The 14,739-nt window shown below is 41.9% G+C and overlaps 1 protein-coding gene across 2 annotated transcripts in view; it reads left to right on the top strand.

Annotated features, from left to right (window-relative positions):
- Positions 1-6,958, top strand: part of LOC142592740 (uncharacterized) — a 37,767-nt gene extending 30,809 nt beyond the window's left edge. For both annotated transcript variants that reach the window (XM_075704350.1, XM_075704351.1), the window contains exon 3: positions 2,696-6,958. In XM_075704350.1, the coding sequence (XP_075560465.1) occupies positions 2,696-3,126 (431 nt within the window). In that variant the 3' untranslated portion in view covers positions 3,127-6,958. The remainder of the gene's footprint in view (positions 1-2,695) is intronic.
- Positions 6,959-14,739: the final 7,781 nt, after the last annotated feature.

Raw genomic sequence — 14,739 nt, 5'->3', positions numbered from 1 at the left:
CTAGTGGTCACAGGCAACATAGCTTGTATGCTTTTGACAAAGAGTACATGTGAAAACAGTGAAAGTGCAACGTTCTTTACACTTTTGTGATTAAACAGTAGGAGCAGAAAAACTTGTTTATAAACATACAAACAGGCAATCACCTTTACATCTTTTCAGTGCATGCTTCAGTGGATTTTGTTGCTTGTTCATGTTCATTTGCTTTAATGCTCATGCTTTCCCTTGCAGAATGGGCTGCCACATTTGTGCCTAGAAGGCCACCAAGATTGTGCAAGGAAGATATGATTGCGTGCACCTTAGCAATGTTTCATTTGTTACTTTCCTTGTCACTCCTGTATTTTTTTTTTTTTTTTTTTTTGCTCTTCAAGTGTGTCAGATGCCCTTGGACGTTTGTGTTTTGATTGCACCTGTAGCATGTGATCTGTCTATTTCCAAGCCAAACATGCCTTGGTGCAGTCCCGCTTATTATTGCATGTTGTAAAAATTCTGTACTAATGCCCCCTCGTTTCCTTGTTGGACTAGTAGTTGGCCGTTTTCGAAGTATAAGAATCTTTTTTGTAGAAGCTTGTGGCAAAATAGATTTAACTTTATTGATCATGTTTTGTCTATCTTGCTTGAGATAGATAGGTAAGCCACCTTGCGATAGCAGCCCAGTGAAGTGGAAAGCAGCTGCATATCCTTCCTTGCAGTTGGCCATATCACAGGAGAGGGTTTGTCTTTTGTGTTGAGACTCCTGCCTCAAAGTGTGAAATTAGGGTTTCGGTGCGAAATTTGGTTATGAATACTTGAGAACACAACTGCTTTAGAAGAATTCAACAAAATGAATTTGTCCTCAGATATGACTGTCTTCAAGTTTCTCGTATAAGCATATACCACAGTTGCGAAAATTCTAAAAGGTAATAATAAATTCTGTTAGCTATGCATGTGCTGATTTATTTTTAGAAATTGTCTGGTGAAGAACATAAACATCTGTGAAAGCACATCTGCATATCTAACATAACACTGTTATTAAAATTACTTATATATATTTAAGGAACTGTGTATAAAATGGAATAGCTCATTGTACCTCGAAAGCATTTGTTAACTGATGCTTTTGTTTTTCTGGAATGTGATCTGTTAAGAATGCACCATAGGGTTGATTGTAAAATCCAACATTTGTACATTACAACCGAAGTTCTTGATCCAAATTCTGTGTCGAGCTGAAGAGTTCAGGGACTATGTTCATTACCATGGATCAATGTGTTTTGCTTAAGCAAAGTTACTTATGCTTTGTTTCATGAGGCTAGAGAGATATGTCGTACTGCTTACATTCAACACCAAAAAGTAGCGCATCAAGTAATAAAAGAAAGACACTGGTGCGCATCATATAATTTGATTCACCTAGACCTCGGTATAAAAAAGTATTTAACTTTTCATAACTTATTGTCCCTAGAATACCTTGTATTTAAACCTCAATATAACAAAGTGTCTTTACACACAATTTCAATATAAAGAAATTTCACTGCTGCCGCTATGGAATACAAACACAACAAATGAAAACTTCCACGAACGCAGATGGTCAAATGATTGAACTACAAGCGTCTGCTTGTGAACGCAGCTCTCAAATTGCGTGCCCCTAACAAAAGCGACAAGAGTGTCATTACGATGAGATCTGATAAGACATGCCGAGATGGCATGTCATCAAGTGGGCTGTCTTCCCACGCATTTAGTACTTCAGGTTGCATAATCTTGAGTTTCGGAGACGCGTTGAAGGGAGAGGCAGACGAAGCATTCACTTCCCAATGCCGGCAGTTGATGCAACAGCGTCGTCTCGCTGCGGGCGACACTATCAACCGTGGGGGCAGAGAAGGCCCGGTGGCGTGGCTGGCTTTTCTTCGTACCCCCGATGTGAAGATCTCATTGACATGGCATGAAACCATATCTTTTGTCACCCATTGTCAACAAAGTGAATTTCTTTTTCTAGTTCAAATTCCCTGTTTTGGATTGGCTCATAATTCAGAAAATGTGACTACCCCTGTCCATAGGAAAAATCGGCCATTGCATACCTATCTGCATGAAAGGTCGAATTTTAATGCAGTGAAATTTTGATATAACAAAGCTAATTGTCAGTTATGCCGACTGTGTCTTATTAAAGGTTTAACTGTATAACGTTAACTCTTGTACTTCTAACATTGCAAAACAAAATGTAATTATTACATGGAAGATGTTGCAGATCTGAACTTATTTGCCACGAAATGAGCGAGGTGTGATCTGTGACGAGTGGTCACAGTGCTCTGCTAACCTTTGCAACCAAAACACAGCATGTCACATACCGGAGGCACAAAGATGCACTCAGAATATGGGATTTTTGCATAGTTTAATGCCCACAAGTTGCAGTTCTCTTATGTGAACTAGTTATTCCATAGGAATCCTCCACAGTTATTCTGTAGAAATTCCATAGAACCTTTCCGGGATAAAAACAACTGCACTGCGAAATCCACATAATCCGTGGCCGCACTGGTGATGTAGTTTCTGCAGCACTGCCTGCAAAGTGGGAAACGGAGTATTGATGAACACATTTTCAAGGCGTCTTCGGGTGTATCTTGAAGGAAGTTTCCCGTGATTTTTGTTGTTGTTTTTTTCTACTGCCAAACGCTTATGGTGCCTTTTTTCTCTCTTTCTCACCCTCTCTCTCTCTCCCTGTGCTTCAACAAAGCCCACTGCTACAGCGGCATGCCTTGCACGGAAGCTGGTGTATCCCCTTCTCTAGCTTTTGTCAAGGAAGAGATCGAGGATGATAGTGATTCGGAAGCTGGCTCCGACGTGCTGTGCGATGCCGACAGCTTCGTGAGCCACCAGGAGGCCAATGCAGTCGTTCCCCGCCCGAGGTTCGTGTGCGAGTCCTGCTGCACCAGTTTCAGAAAGAGAGAGCGCTACCTGTCGCACATGTCGAAGCAGCATGCTGCCACTCAGTGCTCCCTGTGCAAGAGGAAGTTTGGGCGACAGCGGGACCTCACGCGCCACCTTAGCACGAAGCATGGCACTGCCCAGGGCTTCCCTTGCCACCTCTGCCCGAGCATTTTCTCACGCAAGAGCAACCTGCTCGGGCACATTCGGAGACGCCACAGCGGTGCAACCAAGCAGTGAAGCTGTGTGCTGCCTTCGCGAGGGATGCGGCAGCGCTACTCTGTGAGCGTAGCTGTGCAGAAGTTGCAGCTGCAAAGGCGGCTGCAAAGGCGTGTTCACAAGTATGAACACATATTCTGAACCTGGAGGTTGGTCAACATTGGCCACTTGTTTTTGAGATTGTTTAGTAATTCACTTTGTTACTGGACTTTCAATCCTAGGCTTCATGATGCCAGTTGGCATCATATACTGCACTTTACTGTCCCTGTTCTTACTTTACTGTCCCTTTGTCCCTGTAGGCTCATTTGCGCTGTGAGTAAAGGTGCACTTTGCGAGAGTACTGCTGAAGCATAGTTGATGTGGCCTGCATGCTTAAAAAAAAGAAGTGCTCAGCCACTGGGTGTACATTGGTGCTATTAGTTTTGCAGGAATGGTTGCTGTAAACATTTTCGAGCTTCAAATGCGTGGTCACCATTGCCATTGCTGTAGCTGTAGAAACTGATGCCATTCTTCATACTGAGCAGAACGAAACCATCTTGTAGTTTTCAGTTCTCAGTCGGTAAAATTAGGCTAAAAGCAATATTCAGGGGAGTAAATATGTTGCCAGTAGTGCACGTCTCACGTTTTCCAACGAAATACTTCAGTGTTGAAATTGTGGAGAAACACAAGCAAAAAATGATGGCTGTGCAGTATTGGGAAGCAAGTTTATGTGCATGCATGCTTTTTGTGTGTATTTTGACTGACCTGCAAGTTTGTCTTAGGGGCATGTTGCAGCTCATCTTGAGACTTTGTACAGTTCTTTCGTGGCTTGGTATAGGCCCACACTTAAGCGCCTCAGTGACACACGGTTTGACTACTTATAAGGCATCACTTCATGCTGCGAGAGGTGTGAAGAGAGGCACGCTTCTCTGAACGTTTGCTCTAGCTAATACTGTGAATATTTCTGCATCGGGTGTAATGCTGTGCTGCTTGTCACCCGTTTGCACTTTTGGCCAAACCGTCAGTTAGGCGGGAATTGGCACGTGCAATACCAGATGTGAAAGAGACATATAGGTATTGCTCATGCACATTGATGTCTTTCTGTCAGTGGAAAAGGCTGCTAAAATTCTCATTGTTGTCTCATTCTCATGTTAGCGGTACTTCCGTGTCTGTCACGCTGTGCTGTATGTATTGCGAATCCAATGCGCCAAGCAGTCAAGCATTACTTCAAAAATCTAGTCAGACCTCTTTCTAATGAAGCAGTGCTTGAAGCAAAAGTTGTATCCATTGTACCAATTATTCATATTAAAAGTACACACAGAAATCATCACTAAGAAATTCGCAATCAGGTTCAAGCAAAAGGGTACTACTACCCATGCATGTGCGAGCAATGCTGACTTTCCGAAATTCACAACTTCTAAGCTGGAGCCTCACTGCAAACACGTACCTTTGTCCTCAGAATCTGATTTGCCTTTGAGTGAGATTGGTGAAAAATTTAGTTTTTGATGGCCACTGGCTGTCCTATCAAAAGTTCCCTCTCGTCACTGTCGTACTTGCCATGCTGTCCAGGCTTTTCGAGCGACAGTCAGTCTCTCCAAGTCACTTCTTACAATGCTTCAAGTTTGCACTAACTGCTACACTAAATGTTGTTGCAGTGTTGTGTATCCAGTCAGCCACAAGTTGCTCTAATGTTAATGTTCAACCATACGACGATTTGAAAAAACCTTTTTTTCATTTGAAGAATGATGCCAGACACAGGTGGACCTTTACTTTCTTGCGCATAATTTTATGCACTTTTACAACACTAGTAGATATCTTTCTGCGCTTGTGCAGGCAAGGCTACAGGGGTTGACATTCTCTGCTTATATTAGAGTGGTAAGTAGCCCAGACCAATTTGATATCGTCTTCAGTTTCAGCTTACCCATGACTGAAAACCAAAGCCGTCGGCAGGAACTTTCCAGTAGAATTGCCTGTTTGGCTGCATAACTAGCTAAGTAGAACTGTACGACAAGGCATGGTATGTTACATAACACTGCTTTTTATCTCACTTGTTTTGAGAGGAAAGAAAATGCAAATTTGAATGCTTAGTTTTTTTCAGACTGGGTGTCTCTGTGGTGTTGTCCTGTTTGGCTTAGGGATGCTGGAAATTGCATGCTCTTATAAGAAGAAATCTTTTGTTGTTCAGACTTCATGGCCGAGGTTACAAGTCTCGTTGCGCCATTGATCTGTTATAAACTTAATACGCAGCCCGAGAATGACCGCATATTTATGGTTAGACAGGAGAGGACAGGCACCACCATGTTCCTTGAGATGCTTGTTTTTTGAATGCACTTATAATTTCAACGTCATTAACGCATATTCCTTTCTTTTTTTCGTTTCTGTAAATGCTGAAAGCGATTACATGAAATTGTATTCTAAGGTTAGCACTTTAAGAGCACCAATCAAACTTGGTGATATATCTAGCTGAGGTCTTAAACGTGTGCTTTGGTTCCATAGCTTTGCCTGCGCAGCCATAGAAAGTTGCCTGTCAGTATAAAAGAAGATTTGGTGAGGCATCAAGAGCAGGCATTAGACTGACCTTTGTTGAGCTATCATTTTTGTACTTATATTGTGAGTCTTTATCCTATAGCTTGGTGTTCTGTTCTCTGGAGTTCATTTTGTGTGTGTGAGGCAAAACACAACAGATGGGTAGTATGTGCTTCAAGCTATTTATTTATTTATTTATTTATTTATTTATTTATTTATTTATTTCGTATTACCCTCAAGGCCAGGGAAGGGGTATTGCAGTGGGGAATGGTAAGAACAGTATCAAAAGGTTACAAGAATGTAGCATGTTACAATAAAAAGAGGAAATTATTATTTCTGCTGTCTGTTATACAATGTTAGCTAAAGGACAAACAGAAATGCACACAAACTCAGGTCAGGGAAACTCACTCACTAGACAGTAACAATGTTTGGTGAGTACAAAAATAGCTGTTACTCATACAGTATTAGCCATTGCTAGTTTGAAAGCATTGTTATCAGTAAGAGTAATGATGTTGGCTCGTGCATACGGTTCTGCGTATTTCTTTCCAGCTCTCCAAGTTTTAGTTTCTTGTTGTGCTCTATTTATGTTTGTTCTTTTTCTGTAACTTGATATGTTGGCTTGCTATGCTGCTTTGGTGATGCAGAAGCTCACACTAGAATAGCTTAGCCATGCCAGCGCAAACTTATGCATCTTGTGTCGTTCTTTCTGCAGTAACTTGTGTTGCCAAGACAGCAAACTAAACCAAAAATAGTGTCACAAGTTGACCCCCACTTTTGTAGGGTTGTTTGAAGGGTTTTGAAAGGTGGCTTCACACCGTTGCTATGAGGTTGCAAAAAGTGGTACTCATGTTAAACCTTTATAGACTTTACATGGTGTGTTACACAATGATCTCAATATGGTGTGATATTGCTGTCACTTGTAGTGATCCTTAAAGAAATTTGCTTGGAAGTTTGCAAATTGTCTCCTCTAATAAATTTTGTACAAAAAGCACAATCTAGAACTGTTGCTGTAGGTTGGCCTTGTGTGACCTCAGGCATGATGGCTGGATGTCTTCTCTCTCCGAATCCTGTTATTCTTAATTTAAAGCATTGTGAAGTACTTTCACTGCTCCTTTTCTCACTTCAAGTATTTTTTCCTTGAGTTGCGAACTGCGTAGTAGCCAGGCATTAATATTATTAAACTATTTTAGCATGATGTATTCATTGACTGTTACAATTACAACTGCCTTGTGCATGTGCAGTTGAAGAAGAAACAATAATGATAATTGTAGAGCGGTAATGCTGTGCTAAAGGGCTACTCCAGCTCAGGTATTACTCAGTACTCATTTGTTTTGGGTACTTTGCTTTTAAACTACTTCACACACACACACACACGCACGCACGCACATGCACACACGCACGCGCATGCACACACGCACGCGCACACACGCGCGCACGCACACACACACACGCGCACACACACGCACACACACACACACACACACACACACACACACACACACACACACACACACACACACACACACACACACACACACACACACACACACACACACACACACAGAGAGAGAATAAAAAGAGGAAAATGTTGGTTGTTATTCCTAATGTGTGACAAGAGTACAATGATTGAGTACATTTAGACCAAAGTGGGATGTGTGTATAAAATTAAGGAGTCCATTATAACATTCATTGCTTGTGGAAAGATGCCAGCTTCATCGGGAAATAACAGTAATTATGTTCTCCTAGCAACTGCTGTACACTATTCTCAAGGAACCTGAATTCTTTCCTTGAGAAGCTGCTTTTTGCTTTGCAGCTGTCTTTGAGCAATGGAGTTGGTGCAACTCCATACGATGTCAGTGTTAATGTTTGTTGCCTACTGTTGCTTCTTGCAAGCTGGCTATACCAAGCTGCTGGCCAGAATACATGCAGGCATCCAGAGCACAAACATTGGTGCATCAATAAATTTGAATATATGAGAGATTGAACATAAGTGTTGCTTTTGCAGGTGATTTTATGTTATTGCTGCTTGAAAACACATTTGGGTTGCCTGAAAACTTCAATATGCTTTACTATGACCAACATTGCATATTTTTTTGTTTCGGTGTAGCAGTCAAAGCCGCTGATGCCAAACAGCTTGGTCTGTCAAATTTTAAATTTGCTTCACTGTGTCGAATTACTTGCTGCCCCAGTTATTTACTATGAAATGTTCGTTAACAGAGCTCCAACTCTAATTTATTATGCTGGCATTTGTGTGCATCAGTAAAGTGGAAATTTTTAAATTTCGAGAGCAGTTGCTCTCACTTTTCAGTGCTGTTTAACCCTTCCATAAACATGTGTCTGGTCTAAGCTAAACCACCCGTTAGTTTGACTTCGTCCACATTCGGCATGCTACTTGTTTTTTTCCGGCTGTAGCTAGCATAAGAAGTGTTGTAGATTCGGGTTGCACAAGGACATCTGGGCTTTGCTGAGGTCGTGTGTGTAGAGGGCGCTTACACTAGCATAGGTAACTGCCACACAGGTGGATACTAGTCAGTGTTAAAGGAGCTAACACAAGCCCAAAACAAAGCACAGTCAACAAGCCTGCATCAGCATATATGAGTGGTTGGTGTGCATGCAAAATAAGAGCAGAGAGATGGGCAGTATATATACCTCGGTGAGTTGGGTATCCAAAAAGTAGTTTGCACATGGAGAACTCGTAACACCCTTTGGGGTACTAAACAGCAGTCTAAAACTAGCTGTTTTAACAAATGATGCTCCTGGAAGAGCAAATCGGCCACTATTCCCATGTGAGGAGGCTCGGAAAGCCACAGAAGGTGAAAAAACGAACAGCAGGTGGTACCACTATAATGACGTTTTCACGCTGGTTTGCCGTGACGCTGTGGATTTCTGTAATGTCCCCTCAGGTGTAGCTAATTTTAATTGTTAATGAAGTACTAATTTAAATATAAAATAGCAGTTCACTCAGCCAAGCAAGTTTTGAACATCTTTCCCATGCCAGAAAGGGCCAGATGCGAGTAAGTACGCTCATATCTGAAACGCTACACTGTTGTACTGATGCTAAGGTTTTGGCATTGAATTCAAGAATGGGAACTTTTGCCTTCATCGTTTCTAGTAATTATAGACCTCTTCCCACAAATGAACATGGGGTATTGAAAGAACACTTTGCCAGTTTATTATCATTTTGCTCTTCAGCGTCTTTTTAATGCTACGTATCCAGTATTGTCCTCTCAATACTCCATACACGTCTCGGTAATGTGTTCAAGTCGTGCGCTTGTGTGAGGGAGAGGGCAGGTGGGTGCGCATCTTCTCCTCTAGCTCAGCCGTAGCTGTGCACCTTGTCTTGGAGGTAATCTGCGGTGGGTGCAAATGTTGGGGGAGCTGAGATGGTAGATCACTTTTGGCAGAAGAAGCGATGAAAAAACTATCATCGTCCTCTTCGCTCGAAGAACAAAGCTCTAGTGCATTGCTTTTACTCTCACTTTCACTGTCAGAATTGAGCAGGGGCTTCCTTTTGCACGTGCAACTCATGTGCAAGCTGTCAGTGGCAGACGCCATCATCCGAAATCTGCCAAAAGGCACAAATCGTGAGTGACTACAAAAATGCGGTATTTGAATGTGGGCAAAGTGCTGCCATCTGTGTAGTAGAAAACAAAGACCACAATAAACATGCTGCTCCAGCACTGACAAAATGGCCGGCATCCACGTTGTAGGAAACGAAAACTGAATCATTGCGACGACCTTCCAGGTGCTGAAAAAGTACTGACACCTATGTAGTAAAACAAAAAAGAGTGAAATGTGTATTTCAAATGCTGGCACTGCAACCGCCTATGTAGTATAATAAGGACTTAGTGCATGGGTCGAGTTCGTCCAATTCACTTTAAAAAATGGGATTATTGCTGTTGACGAGTGGAACTCGTCCAGAGCAAAATTAACCAGGATTGCATTGATAAGCTGTGCTTCTCCAGAACACTTGAGGAGTGAATGGCAAAGCTGCGGGAATTCAATGAACGACTCTGGGGCCACTGTAATTTCTCTCTCACCTTCGCTGCCTTTCGATCTGGTGCTCTCTCCTCCTTGCCACGTGCTCTCGCCAACTCCATCCAGAGCCTTTCTCAGAACACTTTTCAGAATGCATGGCTGGCCTTTACTTTGGCCACGCCAGCTCGGCTCGCCAGCTGGCCATGCCATGCCCGGCTTGTGTCGCAATGTGTGAAGAATGAACAGGAAAAGCATGTTGAGACGAGTATGTGATGTTTTTTTAATGTGATTGGCGCCCTTAGGGTACCTTGTGCACTTTTCGGGTTCTGCCTTACTGTCTGTCTATCTATATATCTATCTATCTGTGTCTCTAGTTTTCCCGCCAACTTAGGTCAGTGGGTAGGTAGTCCATAATGTGATAATGTAGGAATCGTAAACACACGGCCTGCAGAGCTCTCAAGTGTGGCCCCTGTAGGCCTGCTGAGAGCATGGTTCGGCACAGCTTGAAATCTGCCCTTGAAAAACGGGAAGAGTTTTTCCAGAAAACAACTCTTGACAAGTGATGACAGTGAGAGCAACTTTTGCTATTTCGCAGGTCATAATTAAATCTCCCAAACTGTGTGCAGAGGGCATCTTCATGAACGAGTGCCTGCTAGAAGTAGCAGATGCTGTTTGCCAAAGCAGGAAGAGATCGTTTGAGAAGATCAGTGTTTCTCAAAAATTGTTGTTCAATTAATTTAAAAACGGTGTTATAAGACAAAAATAACAGACTATAGAATCAGTACTCCTAGCTGACGCCACACTTCTGTAAAATAGCAGGTAGAATAACCTTTTTTTTTTTCTTTCAGGAGCCTTCTGATAATTTACACTCAGTGCATCTTTTTGCTTTGGTGTAGCTTGGCAGGCTTGTGTGGTTGATCTTATGGGTCATTTCTTGTGTGTTCTTGTCTCACAATACAGACTGCCATTTGTGTGCTCAATATTGTTTTGTCTGTGCTTTGTGCATTCTTGCTGGCTACTGTTTGTGCAAAAAACCACGAGCAGGAGGTCATGAATTCGATTCATGACTGCAGTGGCTGCATTTTGTATGGGAATGAAGTGCGAAGAAGCTCATGCACAGTCGACAGCAGCAGTTTGTGGACCACACAAGCCCATGCCAAACTACCTCTCTGCACCACCTAGCAGTGCAACACCTGCAGCAGCGTTGGCGGGGAAATGAGTCCTATGAGTCCGCTTGTTTTTTGTCGGTGTGTCAATATCCTTGTACGACATGGTGCTGTTCTACTTTCTCAACCTCGTCCGCAGCCCAGTGACACGCACTGATATCAGCCCAGCGGCGTGCGACTTAAATTGGTTCCAATAATACTGCTGCAAAGACAGGAGCGCATCACCATGGCTGTGGAAGAATGCATTGTATGAGAAAGAGAGAAACGGAAAAAACCTGGTGCCAAGCAAGAACATTGACACACCATCAGACAGCAGAAGGGACACAGTTAAAGCCTAGCTCAGTGGCAGCTGACACACCGGAGGCATTGCGAAGAGGTCGTTTGGCACACGCCTGCGTGGTCTGTAAACTTTTGCATTCAACTGTACTTTAACTTTGGTAGCTGGTACACGTTTTTAACCAGCTGGCAGGAACTTATTGGTAGCCCCCCGACTAGGTCTCTCATAGTGTGTGTCCTTATGATGTTAACACCCCACGATTTTGTTTTTTCGGAAAAAGCAGCTCATGAACTTGTTGAGCAGGGTATTTGCAGGGTATTCTTTCTTTTTTTTCATTGGCCCTCCTCTTGTGTGACGAGGGGACAAATGAGAAAGAGCCCTAGAAATTCAAAGGTTTTGGATATTCATGAAGCAGTGCTAGAGCTTAAACAGGTCTTGCGGTCTTGCTAATTGTCGTGCTTTCCATTGCAGAACAAGTTGCTGTGGTCTTCCCAAGAGGCCTGCAGCATTGCATTGGAAGAATCGACGACTTAGCCAATGATGAAAAAATCTTTTACATGCTTTTGTTTGCTCATTATGGTTTTGTCTATGCTCTGTACACCCTTTGTGGCTACAGCTTGTGCAAAAGGGTCGAACGTCGTTGGGTAAACAAGAGAGTGCTGCATTTATTTGCTTTTCAATCTACTTTTTTTTATTTTTTCAAGTCAGTTCTTTTCTGTTTAAACTGTTTGTGGCTTGCCATTTCTTTTTTCTGCACTGTGTAAATGTTTCTTACGTTGTTCCCATCTTGTTTCGTTAGATCAGGAGCTGCTTAAATCCCAACAGACATGGTAATTTTCTGAATTCAGCGAATGTTAAAATATAAAGCCACAGCCAACTGCAATGAAATTACTCTTCAGATGAATTGGTTATAAATGACTAGTATATCCTATCATGGCGGAGCTGATTGAGGGTTGGTAATTGTCTAATTTCTTTTATTAATAGCCCCTTTTGTAGTGTCTGAGAAGATTACGCAGGCTTCTGGTGGCTAGATCCCAGAACACGGATTCCCATATCTTCCTCGTGCTGATTGCTCCACTTGATCTCGAGGTGTTACCCAGACACTGCGTTGTTGTCTCTCGGCCTTCCGGGTTCTGCATCATATTTGACAAGTATAATGTCGTTCTGTCTCTTATTTTATTTTTTCCCTTGCCCTTTATCAAAAGTATCTCTTTTTGCAATCTTTTTTACGAAGCATGTACTTATATTTCTAAAAAAAAATTTGTACAAAGGCTGCTTTGCGTCTACACTCTGTGAGACTAGGCTTTTTATGTGGCCCCAATTTCGTTGCAGTTTGCCTTTAATGAGTGCCGTTTAATGATGTGATGCGCTGCAATAAAATTGACAGTGCTAACTTATGTGCTATGCAAGACACATACTTAAACAAAGTGGGCATGAAAATATTGCTGCTTGGTGTAAAAGGGGGCACTAGGCAATGACATAACAGAGGCCTTTCATGAAAATATTGCCGATATTGGCGATGTCGTAGCTTTTGTAATGTTGCATGCAGCCATTTGTGACTCTGCTGAAGCAACAATAAGCAGGCTCTGGGATACCTTGTAAGCTTTTTGCATGGCATTACCCCCCTTCTACTGCTTCCGGTTTTGTTACTGTGTGAAATGTGTAGAACAGTGGCATCACACGCACAGCACGTTTGGTTCTTGAATGTGCCGAGACTAGCTTGAAAATGTATTGTACTGGTTATATGCGAATTTTGCCTTTAGGTGTGGCTTTAGAGCAGCGCACCTTTCACTTTATAGTGTGCCTTTATCGCATTGTGCCATATGCTGCGTTTTTTTCCCCACCTAAAGCAAAATTAGCACATAGCCCACGCTCTGCTTTTAAGGTGGGGGAGGAGGTGACTTCGAGGCTAAGGATTCTGGGTGAAAACCTTGCCTTATAACCAAATAAATATGGTAATGTTTGTTTTATCTCAAGCCATATGAACCTGTCAAATGCATGGTGCTAAACTTCAATTATCTGCAGAGAATTGAGTGGGAAAATGTGTAGTTTTCTTTTTTTAAGATCTTGTAAGGTTAACATTTTCATGTGGGCTGCTTGGCACATTTTGTATGTTGATGTTTAACAGCACTAGAAAGACAAGCACATTAATAAAAGGTGTGATGTACACAGACGCCACTGTGCTACTGATAATTTGTTGTGTTGGTTTACACAGATATGTCTAGCTCTTAATGGATAGTAAAATAATTATAATAAGGTGAGGTTCTAAAATAAAATTTCAAGGTTTGGAATGGATTTGTTGTATTGAGCATAGTAGTGCGACATGTCAACAAACTAAATAAAGACGAAGAACAGCTAGTCATTGCTCGGTAAAATTCCTGCGCGAGCTCCCTGTAATTTTGCTGGTTGTAGCAGCATATGGTCAATCATAAGTAATTGTGTGATAATGTTAATAAATTAAATATCACTAAACAAAATTTGCAATGCACTACATTCGTTAACAAGCTAACTCGGCTCTTTGTTTGGTGGTTGACAACAAATTGGAAGTCGCATAGCTTGAGGTGCAGGTAAAATATCTGGAGAAGTGTTGCTGGTTGTAAACTCCTGTCATCTTCCGAACCCTTGTCACTTTCTTCCCTTTTTATCTACATAAAGCTGCATTGCTCCTGGTCTATCATCTACTGTTCAGCAAACAGCCAAATTGGTGTCAGTGCACTGGGTGAACTAAAACAGATTTTTGTAAGAGACATTGTCGTGTTTTTAACGAATTGAACTTAAGAGGCATTCAGTCAGTCATTCAAGAATTGCAGTCAGTAATTAATTTTGTCAGTGTTTATACAAGGAAATAGCCAGAATAAGGGATCTCCCTAGCAATAGGGAAAGAAGGAACTAGTAGTTTATTGTATAGCAGTAAGAAGGGCAATGTTGGTGGCAGTGAGCTTGATATGGATTACAGAGAGAAGCAGGAAGTGTGATCTAGAGACCATGTGACATCTGAAGAGGGTACAATGGTGATGCTTACACGTGCAAGTTACAATGGCAAGTTGAATATTACCATTCAAGAGCCTTAATGATGGTGGAAAAGCACTTGGTATGCTTTTGCACATGAGGGCTTTGTGCCCCTCAACTTGGGACAACTGCCACCTCAGCTCAATTGATATAGCATTGTATGCATTGATGCTTGAAGTTTATTGAAAGTGAGATGTAATATAAACACTGCTTGCTTTGGTTCAGTTCCAGGTCGTTCTTATGAGGATGAATATATTGTTCTGGGTATGCGTTAATAGAAAAAAAATACTTGCGCACTTTGCTCCGAGTTTTTGAACAAAGCTTCATTTAGTGTGCGTATGGCTTTTGCTCCATGTCGTCTGCTACAGCTGTCAAACCGAAGTACCTCAAGCATCTTTTGCTAGGGGCGCCTCACCGTATTGGTGCTCACTGCCTGTTGAGGATGTTGTGTTTCATTAGTGCCGCTGACCAGTAAACATGGTTGAGAAGTGCACTTGAACATTGTCATATCTGATATTCGTCATAAGCATGTATTTGTTGCATGCTGATATTAACAACACACATTTTTATGTTTACTTAAGTACGCTTGATAATTTGTTATGTCCATGTTTGTTATACTAAGGTTTGGTTTTATTTGTAATGAAACATGCTTGCTAATTGCTAGTAGGACTGTAGTTGGGGCCAGCTGGCTATACATTG

Source organism: Dermacentor variabilis, chromosome 9, assembly GCF_050947875.1.
Source record: "Dermacentor variabilis isolate Ectoservices chromosome 9, ASM5094787v1, whole genome shotgun sequence".
NCBI classification, from domain to species: Eukaryota; Metazoa; Arthropoda; class Arachnida; order Ixodida; family Ixodidae; genus Dermacentor; species Dermacentor variabilis.
Note: the sequence above shows the minus strand (reverse complement) of the source record. Positions and strands in the feature narration are given on the sequence as shown.